This window comes from Arachis hypogaea, chromosome 6 (genome assembly GCF_003086295.3).
Source record: "Arachis hypogaea cultivar Tifrunner chromosome 6, arahy.Tifrunner.gnm2.J5K5, whole genome shotgun sequence".
Lineage (NCBI taxonomy): Eukaryota > Viridiplantae > Streptophyta > Magnoliopsida > Fabales > Fabaceae > Arachis > Arachis hypogaea.
Window position 1 is genome coordinate 115,841,591 of NC_092041.1, and position 24,151 is coordinate 115,865,741.

General features: G+C 33.5%; 7 protein-coding genes across 9 annotated transcripts; 1 reads left to right on the forward strand and 6 right to left on the reverse strand.

Annotated features, from left to right (window-relative positions):
- On the reverse strand, window positions 1-3,159 carry LOC112756044 (uncharacterized). Its single transcript, XM_025804448.3, has 5 exons — window positions 2,462-3,159; window positions 1,709-1,847; window positions 1,242-1,401; window positions 743-940; window positions 1-302 (listed from the first exon to the last, which is right to left on the reverse strand). Exons 1-5 carry the CDS (start codon window positions 2,979-2,981, stop codon window positions 297-299), a joined length of 1,023 nt encoding a protein of 340 aa, XP_025660233.1. The 5' UTR covers window positions 2,982-3,159; the 3' UTR covers window positions 1-296.
- Window positions 3,160-3,724: 565 nt separating this feature from the next.
- LOC112756045 (uncharacterized) lies at window positions 3,725-7,097 on the forward strand. Of its 3 annotated transcripts, none has more exons than XR_011862757.1 (4): window positions 3,725-3,961; window positions 4,424-5,058; window positions 5,493-6,343; window positions 6,706-7,097. XR_011862757.1 is itself a non-coding variant. In XM_025804452.3 (3 exons), exon 3 carries the CDS (start codon window positions 5,498-5,500, stop codon window positions 6,149-6,151), a length of 654 nt encoding a protein of 217 aa, XP_025660237.1. In that variant the 5' UTR covers window positions 3,747-3,961; window positions 4,419-5,058; window positions 5,493-5,497; the 3' UTR covers window positions 6,152-6,363. The 3 variants fall into 3 exon arrangements, 1 of the variants encoding a protein (XP_025660237.1); XR_011862756.1 differs by having other exon boundaries at window positions 3,747-3,961; window positions 4,419-5,058; XM_025804452.3 differs by lacking the exon at window positions 6,706-7,097 and having other exon boundaries at window positions 3,747-3,961; window positions 4,419-5,058; window positions 5,493-6,363.
- Window positions 7,098-10,103: 3,006 nt separating this feature from the next.
- On the reverse strand, window positions 10,104-11,940 carry LOC112757895 (mitogen-activated protein kinase kinase kinase 20-like). The gene is made up of 2 exons (XM_025806444.3): window positions 11,932-11,940; window positions 10,104-10,958 (listed from the first exon to the last, which is right to left on the reverse strand). The coding sequence occupies exons 1-2, from the start codon at window positions 11,938-11,940 to the stop codon at window positions 10,104-10,106; spliced, it is 864 nt and encodes a 287-aa protein (XP_025662229.2).
- Window positions 11,941-12,307: 367 nt separating this feature from the next.
- On the reverse strand, window positions 12,308-16,265 carry LOC112756046 (uncharacterized). The gene is made up of 6 exons (XM_025804453.3): window positions 15,784-16,265; window positions 14,698-15,352; window positions 14,327-14,441; window positions 13,600-14,175; window positions 13,282-13,465; window positions 12,308-12,801 (listed from the first exon to the last, which is right to left on the reverse strand). The coding sequence occupies exons 2-6, from the start codon at window positions 14,814-14,816 to the stop codon at window positions 12,776-12,778; spliced, it is 1,020 nt and encodes a 339-aa protein (XP_025660238.1). The 5' UTR covers window positions 14,817-15,352; window positions 15,784-16,265; the 3' UTR covers window positions 12,308-12,775.
- LOC112757896 (uncharacterized) lies at window positions 15,175-16,321 on the reverse strand. Its single transcript, XM_072198374.1, has 3 exons — window positions 16,308-16,321; window positions 15,807-16,121; window positions 15,175-15,352 (listed from the first exon to the last, which is right to left on the reverse strand). Exons 1-3 carry the CDS (start codon window positions 16,319-16,321, stop codon window positions 15,175-15,177), a joined length of 507 nt encoding a protein of 168 aa, XP_072054475.1.
- Window positions 16,216-17,388, reverse strand: LOC140173536 (mitogen-activated protein kinase kinase kinase 20-like). The gene is made up of 2 exons (XM_072197826.1): window positions 17,339-17,388; window positions 16,216-17,261 (listed from the first exon to the last, which is right to left on the reverse strand). Exon 2 carries the CDS (start codon window positions 17,237-17,239, stop codon window positions 16,361-16,363), a length of 879 nt encoding a protein of 292 aa, XP_072053927.1. The 5' UTR covers window positions 17,240-17,261; window positions 17,339-17,388; the 3' UTR covers window positions 16,216-16,360.
- A 1,667-nt stretch (window positions 17,389-19,055) lies between these two features.
- Window positions 19,056-21,976, reverse strand: LOC112756047 (uncharacterized). Its single transcript, XM_025804454.3, has 5 exons — window positions 21,342-21,976; window positions 20,971-21,085; window positions 20,244-20,819; window positions 19,926-20,109; window positions 19,056-19,480 (listed from the first exon to the last, which is right to left on the reverse strand). Exons 1-5 carry the CDS (start codon window positions 21,416-21,418, stop codon window positions 19,455-19,457), a joined length of 978 nt encoding a protein of 325 aa, XP_025660239.1. The 5' UTR covers window positions 21,419-21,976; the 3' UTR covers window positions 19,056-19,454.
- Between the last annotated feature and the right edge of the window lie 2,175 nt (window positions 21,977-24,151).

The window sequence follows — 24,151 nt, forward strand, 5'->3', positions numbered from 1 at the left end:
TTTCGTAATCCATTTCTATCACCTTTTTAATTTTTATCCGCTACAAGAGAGGAGTGACTAAAAATAACATATCTTTGCTTGGTGTTTAAAAACTAAAAACAAGAATATCCAAAAGGCAAAAACATATACAAATAATAATTATGACAATTGAACTATGATTAGTGTGAGTACAATTGACATCTCAAAAGACTATGAGCCTTAGTGACCCAAAATGGTCTTAGTCATAGTCGCTAGAAAATGCATGGAATGGTCCATTTGCTAGAAACTTCTCAGTGTAGGCTTGGATCCATGAGTCCTTATTCCTGCATAACATAAAGGGACTTGGTAGTCAAAATTGGCAACCTTTGATCAATTTCAGACAGTCAAAATTATGTGGAATTCAATTATGTAAATTTTGGATTAACTTTTTACTTTTACTAGTAGTATATCTATTCTTAATATCATATACTTAGATAAGTGAAATCTACATAGCAATTGGATATTGAAATTAACATGTGATTATTTCAGTTCAAATATGTGAGAATTTCAATTATCTAAACGTTGATTTAACATTTGCCTTTGCTAATAGTATATACCTCTGCTTAATAACACACTCAACAACACATAGACAACTGAAATGCATACCTATTTGAATTGCAATAATCATATGTCAATTTAAATGTCCATATTTAAACCAAAAAAAAAAATCCCGAGTGTACACTAGGGACAATCATAAGAATCATTTGAGATATCAAAATCTAACCCGGAATCTCCTTGGCCGGACATTCTCTGGGCTGTGGCGAGCATAAGGGGTATGGCGTCTAGGAGTTTCACTTTTATAATGATCTGCCGCCGTTGTTGACACTCTGTTGGTCTTTTCTTGAGTTTGATTTCTCGTGTTCCGAAAAAATCCATCTCTATCCCAGCTAACTTCATAATCAGCCTTTAATCTCGATCCTTGCTGTCAATAAACAAGAAATTCTACTGTCACTCATCACAAACAAATCTAAGTTTCCAATTTCCATCATGTATAATTCACAAATTGATGCAAGTGTGAGGCAGCTTTATACTTCCAGTTTAAGCAATTGCCATAACACTTCTGACCACAGTCATTGACAGTAAAATGAACTGATCATCTTACTATAGACATCCAAAACAGAAATAGTGACAAATGACAATAAAGATGTGAACTTCAGTGTAGTAAGAAACTATGCTTATTTCACAGTGGAGTTACCAAACATAAGTCAGAAACAAGCCAATACCTTTTGCAATGAGCGACCACATAGAACTCTCAATGCATCATGGAAGTCTCTATATTTTTCAAACTGAACCACAATCTTACAGTAAAGGCCTGAAACCAGGTCTCCGCTGTCTTCATTTGCATCCTTACCTGGATCATTGTCCTCAGCAACATTAAGATTCCTATTAAATGTAAGTTACAGAACAAGAAAATTATGTACACCCATAGTAAGGTGAAATATGATAATTCCCATATAAGTATCAGTATAGGGTGGAATATAACAACATTTAACAATAAGTACAGCAAATTAAGAAGGTTCATTGTACTGCTTAAAAAGGTCAAAGAAACAAAATCATGGAAGGAAAAAATATAGCCTTCACCTCCAACCTAATCATGATTAAAAATGTTTGTTCCTTGAAAAAATAAAATCATTGAAAATCAAATACAAGATAAAAACATCCTTTAAAAACAATCAATTCCTGCAAGTACCTTATCTTGCCAAATGTTGAGAAGATGGTATGTGTGACTAGCATGGAAGGCTTAGAAGAAACTCTAGGCTCAGCAAACCATCGTGAGGGAACACCCCTCAAAATAATCGTATCTGGTTCACGCTTCCCTCTATAGTACCCTGCAGAAAGATCAAACCTTTACACCTAATTAAAAATACAATCCAACCCTTCCCTTTCAAATCACATCAAGAAAAAACCAAAAATCAGACGCAAAAAAAGAAGCAGCTCAAATTAGTTCCCAAAAATGATCTTCGCATCAAACTAGTCCTCTAGAGATTTTGAGCATCAATCTCATCCTTCAAAGTTTAAAATAAACACTAAGTCAATCTTCTAAATTCTAATGTATATTAGGCATCAACTTTAGTACTTAATTTACGAAGAGACTCTAATTCGATGTACTACAAATCTTTCTAGCAAGCCTTTAAGCACTTAGTAATAAGAACATGAGTGAACGATCAAAGGCCAAACCACTCCCTGAAGTTGATAATCGTCTTCAATTTCATCCTTGAAGTGAGCACCTAAGTACAAACCTGACCAATTTGACTACCATAACAAAAGCTGCTAAGCCTTTCTCACTAGCTCGGATCAGCTACATTGATTAAACTTGACCACTTTTACTCATTTTTGAAGATTTCAAGGACCTTATAGACATATTTATAGTCATTACCACTTTACGTTACTACTAATTTCATGGTTTACACAAAATATAAGAAGAATGAATGCAGAGACGAACCTCGAGTATCAAACGCAAAAAACTGTTCCCAATCTTTCTTCATTGCCTCAAAATCATCCGAAACGGGAACAGCAACATCAAGCTTGAACTTAACCCCTTCAAGATTCAGCTCAATCCCGTTCATCTTCTCCACCAACCTCTTCCTCCACTCCCAAACCCTCTTCTCAACCGCACCCTCGCCTTCCTCATCTTCTTCTTCAATGAACTCGAGATTCCAGATCCTGAGAGTCCCCGAAGCAACAGGCTCCTCGCGCTTCCGCTTCTTGAGGTCCCTCACGCGCTTAACGTCGAGGTCGTCCTCGGGAATCGCGAGGGAATGAGTGGTGTGAAGGTAGTCGATCAGAGCGCGCTTCATCTTCCACTCGTCGACGGAGGTAACGGTTGCGGCGAGAGGGTAGATAGTGAGCGTGAGCTTCACGCGCGGGACGAGCGTGAGGCCGCTACTGTTGTCAATCTCTAACGGTTTCGTTGGGCGAAACGGCTTTGACCGTTGGGGTTGTTGGTCCTTGCTGTTGCTCATTGTCCAAACTCACAAATTCTCACAACACTTCACAGTCACGATAAAATGAGATTCGGATTCGAAGCTGAAGAAGACGAAGAAGAGAGGGTTTTCTGAAGCTGGTGCTGACGCTGCCACTGTAACCGTGATACTGGCGGCCAACGACGAAACGCCGTCGTTTTCGTTTACTAAAATGGTTGGTGTTTCTTTTATTATTTATTTGAATAAATATCAGATTCAATATTATTCAATTTTTTATTATTGTAAAATTATTTTTATAACTTTTATTGTTTAGGAAATTTAAAATATAAAATTTAAGATAAAAAAAATATTTAGCTAAAAGTTATTTGCTTAGTTAAACTCTATTTATGTATTTATTTTAAAATTAACTAAAAAACTAATTTTGATATTAAAAATGTTATAGAATTATCTAATCAGAGTTTTACAGTACACAATTTTAAAAATAAATTACTTTTAATAATATTTCAATACACAATTATATATATATATATATATATATATATATATATATATATATATATATATATATATATATATATATAATTCTTTTACATACATAAAATATAATTTCAATAATTAATTCTTACACATTCAATACACAATTATTCTTATCATATCCAACAAAAAAAATATCAGTCCACCGAAAAAAAATATTTCAATTGAGATTTTTAAGTGTTAGACTGTTATTAGCAGAAAATTTTAATTTTTTTAATAAATATATTAAATATTTGAATTATGTATGTTTTTTATAAAAATATTTCAATTGAGAATGTTAACATGCAATTGCTTGGTTGAGCTGCTCCAATGGTTTTTTGCGAATTGACCAACAAGCTTCATCCGAGAGAGTGTGTGTGTGTCCTTAGTTATGAAGTTAAGTTTGAAGCTTTGTGTAGCACTGTGGCTTCTTCCTTCTTTGTGGTTTCTGCGAATTTGAGCTCTTCGAAAGTTTCCATCGGTTCCTCGCATTATTACTCACACAGGTTAGTTGCGACTACTCACTCCATTCATGTTTCTATTGTCATTCCCCATTTTGATTTTCGCTCAACCTGGTTCGAGTTTTGCAACTGGGTATTATCTATTATGCTCTCCATGTGTTCGATGAATTTCCTCAGTGACACTTAGGCTCTTTTGCATATTAATCAAATATCTCTATATTAGACATGCTATTACTAGTATATCAAACGGCACGTTTTTGAAAAATAATAACTTTTGAAATTAGTTGAGATGAAATTTGTTTATAACTTAACTAAGGGGTCTTGGTTCATGTCTTGAAAATAGCCAAAAAAATATATTTTTTTATGGATTATTTATAATAAAAGGTATTTTAGTAAAACAAGTTGTGCACCAACTCAGTAGATTATTATTTAGTGAATTTAAAAAAAAATTACCTTTTTGTGCAAAACTAGTAGAAATGATCGAATTGCATTCTTCTATTAGGGCAGTTGGATAAAAGTTCCACGGATTTGTGGTTGGAATTTACTTCATCAAATTACTATAAAATCTGAAGCAGGCCTCATTTCCCTCATTCAAGCCACACACAATCATCCAAAGTTGGAAAAGATCTTGAGTTACAGATGGCTTGTTCAGACATATTTGTACTTGTTCAACCCAATGGATATATAAAAGACACTGTAGGTGGTGCAACCTTTCAAAGTTGGGATCCTCTTTTGATGAATTTTGATACTGATCATCAAGAGTCTCTACTTGAGTTGAAGAATCTGATATTGGCAAACATGGGTGAACTTGGAAGAAAGAAGATATCTCATATGGCATATAAGTTGCATGGTATAATAGGTCCCCAATTATCTGACAGTCGGGTTATTTGGCTCACCTCTGACCAAGACATTCACTTGATGTTTGATTTCCATGTCTCAAATTGTGAGCTACGGTGCATAGAGTTGTACATTAAAGTTGAAGACATGATTAGTTCAGCCAGTTCGAAAGCCAATCCGCAAGTTGTTCAATCGGACAATATTGAGAGTACAATCACCAGTGATATCCCCAAGTTTTGTGTTCCCCAACCGTGTTGAAAATGTGAAAGTTGATGGAAAAAGAACCAATGTTTGTGCAAGCCCAGGTGAGTTCTCTCTGTGATGAGCTGTTTATCAATCAATTCAGTTTTCAAGTGATTTGTCAATTTTGCATATATCAATTTGCTAAACCACATCCATAATACCATATCTTAGTAAAAGAGGGGGAAAAGAAATCTAGGAAGAAAAACTCAAGAATGGAGTGAAATCCAGTTAAATAAAATATTGACAAATTTATGTTTCAATTTACCAATTATTTACTTTTTTTAAGAAAAAAATAAAATAAAATATATAATGTCCTCTTTTACTCAGCTTCTTTGGTGCTGACTGCTGAAGGGGAGTGTTATGCTCTTAAATCTTAATCATCTGCCAAGGCTACTATCCTGCTGTGTAAAATTTTGATTACTATGCTACTATGCACAATATTGCAAATAAAATATACTTTGTTTTCTGACTTGAGTTTCTTTCTCCTTTATTGCAGCTAACATGGCATCAAGAGGTGTTGCAGTGGACAAACTCTGCCTTCCACCCAAGACTGCGAATATTGGAGGTGCCTGCAGTGTCTTTCCACCTCCAACTTCAAAGAAGTCTTCATTTGTGGACACGGGTGCTGATCTAGGACTTTCACCTCCGATAAAAATGCAAAAAATGGTGGATGGCAAAGGGAAGCCGGTTGAAAATGGTGTGCTGATCCCCGACATTGAGGAGTCCAATGTGTATTCCAAACCCTTCCAAGCCCAAGATATGTGCCGCAACTTGGAGCCACCTATCACCTCCAAATCTCAGATGGTGCTAGAAGGCCGAGTTAAGGAATTGGAGATCCGCCTTGAGTCAAAGGAAAACAAGAGAGCTGCCTTAGAGGAATTGAAGGTTACTTTAACCGCCAAGATTAGTAATCTGGAAAACAAGCTGAAGGAGGCTGATAAGGAGAAGAAGGCTCAGTTAAGAAAGGAGAAAACAGCATCAAAGGGGATAATTGAGCCGTTGGAGGCAGAGGTCAAACATCTGAGATGTTCCGTCCTTGAAGCAAAGGAGGGAGCACACAAGAACATCATGGAGCAAGTGTGTCTTCTGGCTCTGGGTATTGACTTTTTGCTTGTTCACCCTGATAATCGAGTTGTCAATGGGGAGATTGTATGATAGGAGCCCATTAACAACAGCTGCTACTTCCGGCCCAATACAAGAAGCTGAAAGCAATGAGAAAGCAATTGGGCCAGAGAAACCGTTAGCAGAGCAGAGAAACAAGCGTGTGAAGAAGCAACCAGCTTGGATGAAGGACTACGAGCTGTGAAATAGAGGCGCAACTTTTTGCTTGTTCACCCTGATAATCGAGTTGTCAATGGGGAGATTGTATGATAGGAGCCCATTAACAACAGCTGCTACTTCCAGCCCAATACAAGAAGCTGAAAGCGATGAGAAAGCAATTGGGCCACAGAAACCGTTAGCAGAGCAGAGAAACAAGCATGTGAAGAAGTAATCAGCTTGGATGAAGGATTATGAGCTGCGAAATAGTGGCGCTGTAGAGTAATAAAATTAGAGGTATCACTCTACAGCGCCTCTATTTCACAGCTTGTAGTCCTTTATCCAAGTTGGTTGCTTCTTCACACGCTTGTTTCTATGCTCAACTAACGGTTTATCTGGCCCAATTGCTTTCTCATCGCTTTCAGCTTCTTGTATTGGGCCGGAAGTAGTAGCTGTTGTTAATGGGCTACTATCATTGTAAATCCCAAGAAGGATAGTGTACCCCAAGTTACTTATGTTATGGAATTTGGATGCAAACGTCAAATACATCCAATGCTGCGTCCATGAAGCAAAGGAGATATCACATGGTAACACATGGAACAAGAATGGTAGTGAACCCAAGTTCGTTTTGTTGGCAAGCACTCAGGTGCAACGTGATTGCATAGGCAAACTGCAAACACTTCATGCTACAATAGGATAATTTCGTTGGTTATGTATTAGCTTTATTTTTGAAATTTTAAATGACACTCACTGCAAGGTGTAAAATTAAAGTGACTATTACATATATTTTTTGGTGTCCAACTCATCACATATATATTAGAATTAAATCAACTCTAATTTCATATATTGGTATGAATTTGTTTATTCATATATGAATCATTTTGTTAGAAAAAGATAGTAAAAAAGGGAATTGCTATGGTAATGAGTTTGACTATTTTTTTACCTAATTGTCAGTTTGTCACTGTTTATATTAAACTAATTAGTTTTCATTCTTTTGCCATGGTGGCGAGTTTGTGACTATTTAAAAAGAATAATATTACATGATCAATAAATATTATCATTTTGTGTCCGTACTCCGTACTTGGCCAGCAATAAAATTTGCATACACTTATTAAAATTTGCAGGTATAAGTTAATAAAATTTATTTGTCGAACACAATTGAATTATATATGATGTGAGATTTGAACAAGAAACTTTAGGAATGAAAAACAACTTAGTAAATATTAGAAATACAATTTCACTAATGAGTCCAATCCCTCCTTCTCAATTTCACATCCTTGCATGGACACAAATTTTTGTCCCTTAATATTGCATGTATGTTCTGCACTCACTTGTTCCTCTTGGAGGAACACTCAGAGCTCCACAAGTGATACACGTTTTACCAATTGATGATGTTGCTGAGAATTCTAGTCAAGACAACATGATCACTAGTGAAAATAATCCAGGGCATGTTTTTGTCATGCTGCTAAAATCAGTTAGGATTAAGCCTTAATCATTTGTGCTCATTTGTGTTCTGCAGATTTATACAAAACCATTCACCATGATGCCTGTATCAGCTGTGGAACGTCCAGGAAATTTGTGAGTGTTTTTAGTAAATAATCTTGGTTTAATCCTTTTAGGTTGTTTTCCATGCTACTCTCCTCTCATGCTTTCGGATGGTCCCAAAAATCAATTCCAACCAAATTAACTCGATTTCTATTTTTGTCAATCACAGAATGGTAGAGATTGCTGATTTCTTCCAACAAAATTTGCTCATTTCTTTCTGACCTTGATTTATTTATTCATTTTGCTTTCAAGAATTTGTTTTTATCATTTATTGATTGTAGATTGATCCTTGTTGAAAGAGCTAGCTTCACATATCAAGGTCAAACACAAGTTACTTCTGTAGTTTCGACTTTCGACCGAACTTGTGAATTAATAATTCTCAAGATTATATATCTCCCTGGAAATTATACTTGCTTATGATAGTGGTTTGGCAATGTTGCTACTAATTCAATGCAAAACTCATCAAATTTTTTTACAGATTAATTGAATAGTTTCTCTGAAAACCAACAAGAAGATTTATTTATATATTATTCTACCAGTTTCAATCAACAACTTTTATTCATGAATTATGATAGATTAGTGTGGTTGAGTGCAGAATGATGCAAGCTTTGGTGGACAAACTCGTGCCACTGCTACTTCTGCAGATGCTTCAAGATTATGATGAATGGGTTCAAAATCAATTGGAAAATACTACTTAAAATCTGGATTCTAGTTAATAAATTATTGGGCATTTTACCAAAATAAAACAATTGAGTTTCAAATTTACCGAAATACAACTTTTACAAAATGGATATCAAAATACAACTTTTAGTAAACTATGTAAACCGCGAGAGGGATCCCATGGATTCCAAACATACCCCTCCAGCGGTTTAAGTTGAAGCAAAATTTGTCCAGAAATCGCGGATAGACATAAACTTCGAGTTCTTTTGCCACTGAACCTAACACATGTTTCATCCAACAGCAACCATGAATGGATCAAGCACCTTTAATGGATCAACCAACGAAATTTTCATGGTTGAGGAAATCAATACCGAATTGGTGCAGTTAATACCCTGCAGAAAGATCAAACCTTTACACCTAATTAAAAATACAATCCAACCCTTCCCTTTCAAATCACATAAAGAAAAAACCAAAAATCAGACCCAAGAAAAGAAGCAGCCCAAATTAGTTCCCAAAAATGATCTTCGCATCAAACTAGTCCTCTAGAGATTTTGAGCATCAATCTCATCCTTCAAAGTTTAAAATAAACATCAAGTCAATCTTCTAAATTCTAATGCATATTAGGCATCAACTTTAGTCCTTAATTTACGAAGAGACTCTAATTCGATGTACTACAAATCTTTCTAGCAAGCCTTTAAGCACTTAGTATTTAGTAATAAGAACATGAGTGAACGATCAAAGGCCAAACCACTCCCTGAAGTTGATAATCGTCTTCAATTTCATCCTTGACCAATTTGACTACCATAACAAAAGCTGCTAAGCCTTTCTCACTAGCTCGGATCAGCTATATTTGATTAAACTTGACCACTTTTACTCATTTTTGAAGATTTCAAGGACCTTATAGACAAATTTATAGTCATTACCACTTTACATTACTACTAATTTCATGGTTTACACAAAAAATAAGAAGAATGAACGCAGAGACAAACCTCGAGTATCAAACGCAACAAAACTGTTCCCAATCTTTCTTCATTGCCTCAAAATCATCCGAAACGGGAACAGAAACGTCAAGCTTGAACTTAACCCCTTCAAGATTCAGCTCAATCCCGTTCATCTTCTCCACCAACCTCTTCCTCCACTCCCAAACCCTCTTCTCAACCGCACCCTCGCCTTCCTCATCTTCTTCTTCAATGAACTCGAGATTCCAGATCCTGAGAGTCCCCGAAGCAACAGGCTCCTCGCGCTTCCGCTTCTTGAGGTCCCTCACGCGCTTAACGCCGAGGTCGTCCTCGGGAATCGCGAGGGAGTGTTGGGGTTGTTGGTCGTTGCTAATTAAATTATTTGATCATATACTGAAAGCAAGATTATAAAAGAAAGAAAGAAAAAGAAAATCGAAAGAACTGATAACATTCGAACCACAAATAACAAACAAAACTATTGTTATTAAAATAGTTTATTAAATCTTACAAACCATAAATGTTAAGCAACAAACTCATTATGTATCAATACTTTGTACAACTCATTATGTATCAACAGACCTAAGAAACCCTACGGCATAGCCATCAAGCCCAAACCATTCAATCTTACAATGTCATCAGAATAGTTCTAATTACATAAACCATGAATAAGGTTGCAAGAAAAACAATCATAGCCAAGTTGCAAGATAATATGAATGAAACAGGGTGATATAAAGGAAAGGATGATCAAGAAGCCTGTCTGCAGTCCACCTCTTGCTAGGATCCTTCATAAAACACTTTTCCAGAAAATCATGGCAGAAAAAACCGATTCCCTGCGGCTTCTTGGGTGATAGTTTATGATGCTCAACCAAGTACCTCAACTCCTCAATAAGCAAAGGGCTCTCACTCCAGGCAGGCAATCCAGTGAGCATTTCAATCACTATGCAACCAAGTGCCCATATATCCATCGGAGCATTAATATGACCGGAAAACGCTTCCGGCGACAAGTATGACGGCGTACCTCTTGGCTTGGACTTCCACAACTCAACATCTGCTTTCTCCTCTTTGGTTTTCGATAATCCAAAATCTGCAATCTTCAATTGATAGTTTGCAATCTCTTTATCCAATGAAGGAAACACAAGAATGTTCTCCGGCTTGAGGTCACAGTGGACGATTCCTTTGCGATGAATATGTGAAAGTCCTTTAACAATCATGCGTGCATAGACACTCACCTCGGTCTCGGGAAGAGGTTTCTTGTGGATCAAGTCAGCCAAAGAACCATAAGGAGCATACTCCAAGAAAAGATTGTAGAATTGATGTCCGTGCTCTAATGTGGTCTCAGTTCCAAAGCATTCAATAATTTCTTGGCAACCACTACTTTCACCTTCCCAAAGTGATTTAAAAATCTGTTCTTCTTTCTCCAGTGAGAATGCCAACCTGGGAATGGAGCTCTTTACAGCAATGAAGCTGTGAAACCGATTTTGTTCATCAACAAGAATGGCAAGAGAAACAGTGCCATAAGAACCTGCTCCCAAGACCTCCACCTTCTTCCATTGTAAATCACTCATCTTGGACCGATGTTTCTTACTCCTGAATCAACATCAAAGGTTACATGCATGATGCATTAAGTGATCAAATAATTTTATTTATGAATATACAAATTTTTTGCATACCTGCAGTTGCCTAGTTCTTTTGGCTCTTCTTGGGGATTCTCAACTCAGCTTTATTTTCGATTAAGGATTAATTATTACTGTGTTGGTTATAGCTTGTGGCTATTCGTATAAATTATTTGTATATATAATAGAACTTTGTGTTTGATTAAGGATTCTCAGCTCAACTTGAACGAGTTACGCGTTTATCTTATTAACGGAAAGATAACAGTTGATTTGCATATATAATAGAAAGTATAAAGACAGTGTTAGTAGGAATAATTTAAATCAAAAAACAAATTAAAAATCTTGAAATATATCTATCTTATAACAGTTTTGAACCAATTTTAATTTTTAAACCCAAATAAAAAGTGAAATATATCTTATCACAGTTTTAAATCCAGATTTTGTTAGTAAAAAAGTTATGAAATAGAGATAATTTAATTTCAAAATCTTTGTCTCTTTTTCATGGTATTTATGTCTACTATGATCTCCATAATTTCTTTTAAATTTTAAAAGTCAACCAAATATCTAGTCTAGTTTGATTATCCAAAAATTCAAATAGATATAATTTAAATTAATGATTTAATTTAATTTAATAAAAATAAATGTATTCATTTTGCTATATCCATATGATTAATTATGACTAGTATTTTAATTTCCAATATTTCATTCTCAAATCTATTTATCCATCTACTTATCAAGTCTAATTAATTATTCAAAAATTTAAATAGATATAATTTAAATTAATGATTTAATTTAATTTAATTTAATAAAAATAAATGTATTTGTTTTATTATACTCATAAAATTATGATTAATATTTTAATTTTTAAAACCAAATAAACATAACTGAAAAACTATTAGACAAACTGCATGTAATGTATTATCCGTAAAAAATATCTTGATAAATAATGCTCCTTTGTGTTTTTAGAAATAAAGATTTTTTATTTATATAAAGGTATTCATTAATGGTTCTTATCATAGTTTTTTTCCCCATTTTTTTCTGCAAATATTAAGAATTTTAGGAGATACATATTGGTTTAAATATTTCTACCCGGTGATTGCATTGAAATGATCACTGAATCTGAGGAGAGTTTAAAGTTTATGGTTGGGTTCCATTAACAAAAACAAGCACCTAACATGGCAATGAATATTGGTTCTATCATTTTTCTCTTTTAAAATATGAAGAGATGTAATTTTGTGATCAAACCTCATATAATTTGGAAACTCTTGCTTTCAATGCTGGGTTAATATGTTAGCTCTAGATGCTAATTTTGCAAAGAGTTCTTGATTAATACAAAATTTACAATTGAGTGAAGAGTAATAAAACATCATGTTGAATATGTACATGTTACAAAAGGATTCGGTACAAAACCAAAGCTCATCAAGAAAGTACAGTAGTATATATCACATCTAACATGTCCATTCCCTGTTTCATCTCCATCTCATGCATCTTATGACTTGTGATACCACTACTACAAGAGAGAGCTCTTGATGAACAATTTTAAAATAGGAAGGGGAAAAAAAAAAAAAGAAAAGGAGAACCTTTTAGCAACAAATGAATAACTGAGCAAATGCTATGGTTGGCTATAAATATCAAGTCCCAAAGCATTTGAAATGTTAAATTAGCTTGAAGCAAAAGCTTGTCATTCCTCATGCTCTTGCCAGCTACAAACTGATATCATCACGTGTGTCTAAGCCTTCTTCCTTCTACATAGCGCGAATCGCAATTAAAACTGCAGAGATAACGATAAGTGTAAGCTACATTACATACAAAATACCAAGGACGATGTATCATATTTTTATAGTGACAGATGAGGAAACGACCAGAGTCTATGGTAATTGGGAAGAGATGCTGAACAAACATGGTGCTAAAAAGTAACAAGTTATTCAACAAAGTCATGAGCCATGGTTTACTATATGATATTTGGAAACTCCCCAATAATGAGCAACAAAGTCAACTCAACAAAAGAGGGAAAAAATAAGCAGGAAGTGATGGCAACATGTGCAACCTTTTCCAACTAAGGAATCAACTATAACCTAGAGATTATATAGTAAACCCAACTTATAAGCAAGAAGGCCATTCAATTATCAAATTACTTAAATTCCAAAGTTGCAAGAAGGTTTTTATCACTAAGAAATTGAAGGACATGCAAGTACACTTGTGTCTATATGAATGTGGAACACACGGTTGCACAGAGATACAAACAACTTACCAATCAAGCAAAGGAGAACAACAATAGAAACTGTTATTCGAACTGGTTGACTGTATCGCATTTGGTATTGAGATCTTCGAATCTGTCTCTGAATAGCACCATACCATCCATAAAGTTGCTTGTCATAAGATTCATCAGAACTTTCAAGACAACTCTGACTTTTTTCAAAGGATGCCTTGTTGCCCTTTTTCAATTAGATAAAGAAGGAATTAGAGTATTAGTAAACCAACCAATGTATAAATTTTCTTTCTTTAATAAAAGTGCTACTGAAGTATGTTTCCATATCAGCAAAACAGCAAGATCAGGTTAAGAACAAACCTTTTTCAATTCGGTCATTGGAAGTAGCGCATTATCGGGTTCTTTATGATTCAGCTTTCTATAACCATTCCTAGGCCACTTCAACACGGGTACAGATCCCATCGAACTAAGAAATGCCGATAAACTTGCTACCTTAGGCATAGGACCGGAGGAACCACTGGACGAACTCCATTGCTGCGCATCATCAGAAACTGCAATTTTCCAAGAACCAATATCAGCACTAGCACTAGCTGCCCTACGATGCGCATTTAATCTATCTTCCTTTGCTTCACCCAACCCAGACAAAGCATGTGCATTCTTTGAACAATTACTGACTGAATTGGTATCAACTAATCGCGGATTTCCGGTCGCTGGCATTCCCGAAAGAAATAATGCAAGTTCATCTTGTTCTCCTTCATCCAAATGCGCCCAAGGCCGAGGTGCCTCACCACCCGATTGGTCTGATTCATATAATGAATACTCAACTTTTGTGATCTTCTCATCAATGGCAGCAACAAAATCGCGGTGCCTATTTCTTGTATCCTCAATTGAGCTTCTGCTATAGCTCGACTTAACTGCCCGATTGAATTCATCTAACTGCATAGTGCCCACATAACATGTAAGCATGTAACAACAATCTCAAGATGACATACAAAACACAGTTTTTAATTTTTCTATTTCTATTTTCCCTCCCAAATTGCTGCACAGAAAACAAAATGAGCTATTCCAAACACAAAAAATCAATTACCTGCCATTTAGCAGTGCCAAGAGCAGTATTTAGATCTCTACGAAGCTCATCAGAGTTCCACACGCTGGAATCATCTTTTGTGGAACGAATCCATGTCCTATATGCAGATTCCAACCTTGAAAACAAAAACCACAATGATAAACAAATCAACAAACAAAAAATTACCATGAGCTTCAAAACCGGTTTCTGAATTCAACATCCAATATTAGAGAATAACGTTAAACAAAAATCACAAATTGCCCCTAAATCTCTATCCAAAACCAAAATACTAGCTACAAATTACAGAGAAGAATACCACAATAATTAATAATAACAAAAGCAAATTAGAAGAACATCACGAAGGTGATGAATAACATGCAAATTAAGAGTACCTGTCTGCAGATTCCTGAACTTCTTCGGCAGCTTCAAAGAAAGGATCTTTCTCCCACCGGTCAAAATTGGACGTCATGAATAGAAATGGGTCGTCTCGAAATTTAGAAATTATGAACATAACAACGAAAATGAAAATGAATAGAAATTGGGAACAAAAGTAATTATTTTATAAACCCTAATCGCGATCCTTTCTGTCAATAAACAAGAAATTCTACTGTCACTCATCACATAAACATATCTAAGTTTCCAATATCCATCATGTATAATTCACGAATTGATGCAAGTGTGAGGCGGCTTTATACTTCCAGTTTAAGCAATTGCCATAACACTTCTGACCACAGTCATTGACAGTAAAATGAACTGATCATCTTACTATAGACAACCAAAACAGAAATAGTGACAAATGACAATAAAGATGTGAATTGCAGTGTAGTAAGAAACTATGATTATTTCACAGTGGAGTTACCAAACATAAGTCAGAAACAAGCTAATACCTTTTGCAATGAGCGACCACATAGAACTCTCAATGCATCATGGAAGTCTCTATATTTTTCAAACTGAACCACAATCTTACAGTAAAGGCCTGAAACCAGGTCTCCGCTGTCTTCATTCGCAACCTTACCTGGATCATCGTCCTCAGCAACATTAAGATTCCTATTAAATGTAAATTACAGAACAAGAAAATTATGTACACCCATAGTAAGGTGAAATATGATAATTCTCATATAAGTATCAGTATAGGGTGGAATATAACAACATTTAACAATAAGTAACAGCAAATTAAGAAGGTTCATTGTACTGCTTAAAAAGGTCAAAGAAACAAAATCGTCGAAGGAAAAAATATAGCCTTCACCTCCAACCTAATCCTGATTAAAAATTTTTGTTCCTTGAAAAATAAAAACATTGAAAATAAGAAGAATTAAACTGCTAAGCCTTTCTCACTAGCTCGGATCAGCTACATTGATTAAACTTGACCACTTTTACTTCAAGGACCTTATAGACAAATTTATAGTCATTACCACTTTACATTACTACTAATTTCATGGTTTACACAAAAAATAAGAAGAATGAACGCAGAGACAAACCTCGAGTATTAAACGCAAAAAACTGTTCCCAATCTTTCTTCATTGCCTCAAAGTCATCCGAAACGGGAACAGAAACATCAAGCTTGAACTTAACCCCTTCAAGATTCAGCTCAATCCCGTTCATCTTCTCCACCAACCTCTTCCTCCACTCCCAAACCCTCTTCTCAACCGCACCCTCGCCTTCCTCATCTTCTTCTTCAATGAACTCCAGATTCCAGATCCTGAGAGTCCCCGAAGCAACAGGCTCCTCGCGCTTCCGCTTCTTGAGGTCCCTCACGCGCTTAACGCCGAGGTCGTCCTCGGGAATCGCGAGGGAGTGTTGGGGTTGTTGGTCGTTGCTAATTAAATTATTTGATCATATACTGAAAGCAAGATTATAAAAGAAAGAAAGAAAAAGAAAATCGAAAGAACTGATAACATTCGAACCACAAATAACAAACAAAACTATTGTTATTAAAATAGTTTATTAAATCTTACAAACCATAAATGTTAAGCAACACACTCAGTATGTATGAATACTTTACTTTGTACAACTCATTATGTATCAACAGACCTAAAAAACCCTAAGGCATAGCCATCATAGCCAAGTTGCAAGATAATATGAATGAAACTGTGTGATATAAAGAAAAGGATGATCAAGAACCCTGTCAGCAGTCCACCTCTTGCTAGGATCCTTGGTAAAGCATTTTTCCAGAAAATCATGGCAGAAAAAACCGATTCCCTGCGGCTTCCTGGGTGATAGTTCATGATGCTCAACCAAGTACCTCAACTCCTCAATAAGCAAAGGGCTCTCACCCCAGGCAGGCAATCCAGTGAGCATTTCAATCACTATGCAACCAAGTGCCCATATATCCATCGGAGCATCAATATGACCGGAAAACGCTTCTGGCGACAAGTATGACGGCGTACCTCTCGGCTTGGACTTCCACAACTCAACATCTGCTTTCTCCTCTTTGGTTTTCGATAATCCAAAATCTGCAATCTTCAATTGATAGTTTGCAATCTCTTTATCCAATGAAGGAAACACAAGAATGTTTTCCGGCTTGAGGTCACAGTGGACGATTCCTTTGCGATGAATATGTGAAAGTCCTTTAACAATCATGCGTGCATAGACACTCACCTCAGTCTCGGGGAGAGGTTTCTTGTGGATCAAGTCAGCCAAAGAACCATAAGGAGCATACTCCAAGAAAAGATTGTAGAATTGATGTCCGTGCTCTACGGTGATCTCAGTTCCAAAGCATTCAATAATTTCTTGGCAACCACCGCTTTCACCTTCCCAAAGTGATTTAAAAATCTGTTCTTCTTTCTCCAGTGAGAATGCCAACCTAGGAATGGAGCTCTTTACAGCAATGAAGCTGTGAAACCGATTTTGTTCATCAACAAGAATGGCAAGAGAAACAGTGCCATAAGAACCCGCTCCCAAGACCTCCACCTTCTTCCATTGTAAATCACTCATGTTGGACTGATTTTTCTTACTCCTGAATCAACATCAAAGGTTACATGCATTAAGTAATCAAATAATTTTATTTATGAATATACAAATTTTTTTGCTTACCTGCAGTTGGCTAGTTCTTGCTCTTCTTGTGGATTCTCAACTCCAGCTTTGTGTTCGATAATTAAGGATTACTATGTTCTTTATAGCTTGTGGCTTGTGCTATTAATTATTTATATCACTTTAACGAGTTACGCGTTTGCTATCTTCTCTATCTTATCACAGTTTTGAACCAATTTTAATTTTTGAACCCAAATAAAAAGTGAAATATATCTTATCACAGTTTTGAACCCAGATTTTGTTAGTAAAAAAGATTATGAAATAGAGATAATTTAATTTCAGAATCTTTGCCTCTATTTAATAGTATTTATGTTTACTATGATCTCTATGATTTCTTTTTAATTTAAAAGTCAACCAAATATTTCTTTTTCAAATCTATTTATCCGTTTATTTATCTAATCTAGTTTGATTATTCAAAAATTCGAATAGATATAAATTTAAATTAATGATTTAATTTAATTTAATAAAAATAAATGTACTCATTTTGCTATATTCAGATGATTAATTATGACTAGTATTTTAACTTCCAAAGCAGAGTTTGGTCACTGAACAAACTCGTTCAAGTTGATTACTTATTAGACTAATTGTATGCATTATCCAAAAAAATATATTTTTTTAAAAAAAATAATAATTTTTTATTTATATAAAAAAATATCCATTAATTGTGCCTATCATTTTTTTTCTTCATTTTTTTCTGCAAGTATTAAGATTTCTAGGAGATACATATTGGTTTAAATTATTCTGCGCAGCAATTTTATTGAAATGCTCATTGAGTTTGAGGAGAGTTTAAGGTTTATGGTTGGGTTTCATAAACAAAAACAAGCACCTAAAGTGCCAATGAATATTAGTTCTATCATTTTTTGCTTTAAAATATGAGGAGACGTTTATTTTTATTAATTTAATTTAATAAAAATAAACGTATTTGTTTTATTATACTCATATAATTAATTATGATTAATATTTTAATTCTTAAAACTAAATAAACATAACTGAAAAACAGAGAGCATGACCTTAAAATGAAGATTAAAATATCCACACCAATTAAACGATTTTAATATATATCTAAATGATGTATTTAATATTAAACCTTATATCTCTTAAACTTCTACTAACTTAATCTTCATGTATATATAAGTACACCTATGACTAATCGGTGTAGAAATTCACTCATTCTAACTCTTCTCTCCTCCTCTCTGGCACCATTCCTCTCGTCAAGAAAAAATGAAACCTTGAAAAAACATTAAAGTCATTTTAACACAATACATTTAAAACTATTAGACGAACTGCATGAATTATCCTTAAAAAATATCGTGATAAATAATGCTCCTTTGTGTTTTTAGAAATAAAGATTTTTTATTTATATAAAAGTATCCATTAATTGTGCCTATCATAGTTTTTTTTTCCTTTTTTTTTTTTTTGCAAATATTAAGAATTCTAGGAGATACATATTGGTTTAAATATTTCTACTGGTGATTGCATTGAAATGCTCACTGAATCTGAGAAGAGTTTAAAGTTTATGATTGGATTCCATTAACAAAAACAAGCACCTAACATGGCAATGAATATTGGATCTATCATTTTTCTCCTTTAAAGTATGAAGAGATATAATTTTGTGATCAACCTCATATAATTTGGAAACTCTTGCTTTCAATGCTGGGTTTATATGTGAGCTCTAGATGCTAATTTTGCAAAGAGTTATTGATTAATACAAAATTTACAATTGAGTGAAAAGAGTAATAAAACATCATCTTGAATATGTACATGTTACAAAAGGATTCGGTACAAAACCAAAGCTCATCAAGAAGGTACAGTAGTATATATCACATCTAACATGTCCATTCCCTCTTTCATCTCCATCTCATGCATCTTATGACTTGTGATACCACTACAAGAGAGAGCTCTTGATGAACAATTTTAAAATAGGAAGGGGAAAAAAAAAGAAGAAAAGGAGAACTTTTTAGCAACAAATGAATAACTGAGCAAATGCTATGGTTGGCTATAAATATTAAATCCCAAAGCATTTGAAATGTTAAATTAGCTTGAAGCAAAAGCTTGTCATTCCTCATGCTCTTGCCAGCTACAAACTGATATCAACACGTGTGTCTAAGCCTTCTTCCTTCTACATAGCGCGAATCACAATTAAAACTGCAGAGATAACGATAAGTGTAAGCTACATTACATACAAAATACCAAGGGAATCTATCTATGGTAATTGGGAAGAGATGCTGAACAAACATGGTGCTAAAAAGTAACAAGTTATTCAAATTCAAATTCTCATGAGCCATGGTTTACTATATGATATTTGGAAACTCCCCAATAATGAGCAACAAAGTCAACCCAACACAAGAGGGAAAGAATAAGCAGGAAGTGATGCAACATGTGCAACCTTTTCCAACTAAGGAATCAACTATAACCTAGAGATTATATAGTAAACCCAACTTATAAGCAAGAAGGCCATTCAATTATCAAATTACTTAAATTCCAAAGTTGCAAGAAGCTTTTTATCACTAAGAAATTGAAGGACATGCAAGTACACTTGTGTCTATATGAATGTGGAACACACGGTTGCACAGAGATACAAACAACTTACCAATCAAGCAAAGGAGAACAACAATGGAAACTGTTATTCGAACTGGTTGACTGTATCGCATTTGGTATTGAGATCTTCGAATCTGTCTCTGAATGGCACCATACCATCCATAAAGTTGCTTGTCATAAGATTCATCAGAACTTTCAAGACAACTCTTACTTTTTTCGAAGGATGCCTTGTTGCCCTTTTTCAATTAGATAAAGAAGGAATTAGAGTATTAGTAAACCAACCAATGTATAAATTTTCTTTCTTTAATAGAAGTGCTACTGAAGTATGTTTCCATATCAGCAAAACAGCAAGATCAGGTTAAGAACAAACCTTTTTCAATTCGGTCATTGGAAGTAGCGCATTATCGGGTTCTTGATGATTCAGCTTTCTATAACCATTCCTAGGCCACTTCAACACAGGTACGGATCCCATCGAACTAAGAAATGCCGATAAACTTGCTACCTTAGGCATAGGACCGGAGGAACCACTGGACGAACTCCATTGCTGCGCATCATCAGAAACTGCAATTTTCCAAGAACCAATATCAGCACTAGCACTAGCTGCCCTACGATGCGCATTTAATCTATCTTCCTTTGCTTCACCCAACCCAGACAAAGCATGTGCATTCTTTGAACAATTACTGACTGAATTGGTATCAACTAATCGCGGATTTCCGGTCGCTGGCATTCCCGAAAGAAATAATGCAAGTTCATCTTGTTCTCCTTCATCCAAATGCGCCCAAGGCCGAGGTGCCTCACCACCCGATTGGTCTGATTCATATAATGAATACTCAACTTTTGTGATCTTCTCATCAATGGCAGCAACAAAATCGCGGTGCCTATTTCTTGTATCCTCAATTGAGCTTCTGCTATAGCTCGACTTAACTGCCCGATTGAATTCATCTAACTGCATAGTGCCCACATAACATGTAAGCATGTAACAACAATCTCAAGATGACATACAAAACACAGTTTTTAATTTTTCTATTTCTATTTTCCCTCCCAAATTGCTGCACAGAAAACAAAATGAGCTATTCCAAACACAAAAAATCAATTACCTGCCATTTAGCAGTGCCAAGAGCAGTATTTAGATCTCTACGAAGCTCATCAGAGTTCCACACGCTGGAATCATCTTTTGTGGAACGAATCCATGTCCTATATGCAGATTCCAACCTTGAAAACAAAAACCACAATGATAAACAAATCAACAAACAAAAAATTACCATGAGCTTCAAAACCGGTTTCTGAATTCAACATCCAATATTAGAGAATAACGTTAAACAAAAATCACAAATTGCCCCTAAATCTCTATCCAAAACCAAAATACTAGCTACAAATTACAGAGAAGAATACCACAATAATTAATAATAACAAAAGCAAATTAGAAGAACATCACGAAGGTGATGAATAACATGCAAATTAAGAGTACCTGTCTGCAGATTCCTGAACTTCTTCGGCAGCTTCAAAGAAAGGATCTTTCTCCCACCGGTCAAAATTGGACGTCATGAATAGAAATGAGTCGTCTCGAAATTTAGAAATTATGAAACACAATAACGAAAATGAAAATGAATAGAAATTGGGAACAAAAATAATTATTTTATAAACCCTAACAACTGAGAAAATCGGTGTTGGTTGATGAACAAAGAGAAGGTAATGAAAATGGGTCGTCAATATAAATAGAAGGACGTAATAAAAAATTATGGATCCGTGAGAAGTGAGAACATTTCTGATTAGTTTAGAATATAGATTCACGAGAAAGAAGCGGGTCCTAAGCGTAATTCATAGAGTTTTAGTTCTTTCTTTTGTTTGGTACATTCATAGTTTGATACAATTTTTTCCAAAACAATTTAGAATTCAATATAATATCTTTTGTAAAAAGTTAGAAAAAGGAAAGAAAAGAGTTCAATAAATCAGCATAGCTAATAAGTTATCAACTTATCATAAGTAATATTATATATATTTTTCAAAATATCAAAAATAATTTATTGAATTTTAGAAGAGAAGAGAACTAGGGTGGTTTTTCACCAATAAAATATATCAAATTAATAAGAATGAAGTCAAGTGGAGTTTGGAGAGCAATAAGTAAAGTTATTAATGGAAGAAAATTATATATTTTTTCTTTTGTTATTTGAGAGTTTAACAAAGAGATGAAGACTTTATCATTTATCAATTTTTTTAATGTATGTTAGCTGGGTACTAATTATAAACCAATTCGGGTTAAAAATTGTTAGTTTATTTGTTTGTTTAAATAAATATCAAGTTAATATGATAAGTATTTTACTTTGAGTTTAGCTATGCTCATAGAGCACAAGTTAAGATTATTATGAATAAAAAATTTTAAATATTTTATTTTGATAAATATATAATAATTACATGTATTTTTAGGATATATAATAGTCAAACCATTTTATTTTTTAATAAAAAATAAAAAATTATCTTGTTTAACTTAATATTTATAATTTTATATATATATATATATAATATTTATATTTATATATTTATTATGTCTAAATAACTCATTTAATAAAGGAATGAATGCATTGCAAAAAAACCAAAATAGAAAAAATTATAAATCTCTTTAACTCCTAAAATATCACTTCCAAATATTATTCTTTAGTTTTATTTTAATTTTTTCATACATACAAAAACAAAAAATGACTACTTGTCTATTTTTATGAAAAAAATTTACACAAAAATAATAGTATAAATTATTAAATAATTTAATTAAATATATTCAGTCAGATATATCCAATCAAATATAACTAATTATTTAATAATTTGTAATATTATCTTTATATTAAAATATCTTTAAGAAAGTAGGGAAAAAAAAAAGATTTTTTTCATTGCCTATTAATGTAAACAAAAGTCAAAGCATGAATGCCATACTAAATTCAAATATAACTGACGACACTACATTAGTCAAAGCGCAAATCGCATAGGGAAAAATGTTAATTAATTAGTTGAATTGTTCTTATTTTTGTCATGTTTTGTTTATGGTAAGTTCAGTCAACGAGATTTTGTCATAGTAAAAGACGAAGCTGTGGAGGTATTTAAAAACCGAGCGCGTAAGGATTATGGTCAACAAAGTCCTACTGCAAATATATATATATACAAAAATTTATAATAAAATTTATAACTTATAAAAACATTCAATTCATATCTATATATTTATTATATCTTACCGTTATAAACAACACAATAAATTTATAACTCCAATAATTAATTTGTTAATTTCTATAAATAATTCATTAAATATAATAAACATTCATATTATAAATGTAATAATAATATTAATAATCATAATAAATTTTACTTTACAAATATTCAAATTTCATATTATTTCAACTACTTATATAACTTTCTAATCACTATTCCTTCAAATGACATCAAATTTAGTACGAAAAATTTATTTTCTAGCTACACAACATCTCAAACTTATTCAATAGAGTATCATTCTTTGAATAATATTACCAAACAAAAAGACAATTGGTTTATCAAAGTTTGCGTAGTTCATCTATAGAAAACATTAACACCCACAAATGAAGAAGAGTCTCTTTGCTTAGAAATGATTATATTAAATGAAAAGATAAAAAAAATATTTATTATATTTTTTAATTGAATTTACGAAAAAAATAGTTTAATTATTTTTGCTTTTTATACTTTTTATATTATTTTATAATACTTTATATATAATTATATTTTGATATTATTAAAAGTATACTTCTTTTAATATGCTATTCATTGTTCCTTTTTAACTAATTATTAACTATGATTTACTAATGCAGGAACACATCTTCATATAATTGTGAAGAGAAATATGATGAACAAATTCAAACATTTGTTACAAGAAGAAAAAGTCTATATTATAAAAAATTTAAAAATAGAAGATTCAAATGATCTATATAGGCCAATTAAAGATACAATAAACGCAAACTTTTTACTCACAACTGTGAAAGAAATTAAAGATCCAATTTTGAACATTTTCCAAGACTATTTTAAATTTGCATCACTTGAGACATTGTCTGACAAAGTGGGTCAAAGAAAAATACTAACAGGTAATTTTATTTTATATTATTTTAATTATTTTTATTAAAAAAATCTACACATTTTTGTTCTTTTATTGTAGATGTCATTGGAAAACTACATCAAGAGATTAAAAAGAAAGAAAACCATACAAATTCAAGACACATCTTTAGAAGAAAAAATATACATGCAAAAATGGAACAAGAAAACATAATA

Coding starts and splice junctions, on each gene's coding strand:
- LOC112756044 (XM_025804448.3), bottom strand. CDS start 2,981: ATGAGCAACAGCAAGGACCAACAACCCCAACGGTCAAAGCCGTTTCGC. Junction 1,848..2,461: donor TTTTGCGTTTGATACTCGAG/GTTCGTCTCTGC, acceptor ATCTTTCTGCAG/GGTACTATAGAGGGAAGCGT. Junction 1,402..1,708: donor TCAACATTTGGCAAGATAAG/GTACTTGCAGGA, acceptor TACATTTAATAG/GAATCTTAATGTTGCTGAGG.
- LOC112756045 (XM_025804452.3), top strand. CDS start 5,498: ATGGCATCAAGAGGTGTTGCAGTGGACAAACTCTGCCTTCCACCCAAG.
- LOC112756046 (XM_025804453.3), bottom strand. CDS start 14,816: ATGTTCATAATTTCTAAATTTCGAGACGACCCATTTCTATTCATGACG. Junction 14,176..14,326: donor TTGGCACTGCTAAATGGCAG/GTAATTGATTTT, acceptor GGCACTATGCAG/TTAGATGAATTCAATCGGGC. Junction 13,466..13,599: donor CAATGACCGAATTGAAAAAG/GTTTGTTCTTAA, acceptor TAATTGAAAAAG/GGCAACAAGGCATCCTTTGA.
- LOC112757896 (XM_072198374.1), bottom strand. Junction 15,353..15,806: donor ATGAAGAAAGATTGGGAACA/GTTTTTTGCGTT, acceptor TACATTTAATAG/GAATCTTAATGTTGCTGAGG.
- LOC140173536 (XM_072197826.1), bottom strand. CDS start 17,239: ATGAGTGATTTACAATGGAAGAAGGTGGAGGTCTTGGGAGCGGGTTCT.
- LOC112756047 (XM_025804454.3), bottom strand. CDS start 21,418: ATGACGTCCAATTTTGACCGGTGGGAGAAAGATCCTTTCTTTGAAGCT. Junction 21,086..21,341: donor GTTCAGGAATCTGCAGACAG/GTACTCTTAATT, acceptor TTTGTTTTCAAG/GTTGGAATCTGCATATAGGA. Junction 19,481..19,925: donor TGTTCTCCTTTGCTTGATTG/GTAAGTTGTTTG, acceptor TTATCTCTGCAG/TTTTAATTGTGATTCGCGCT.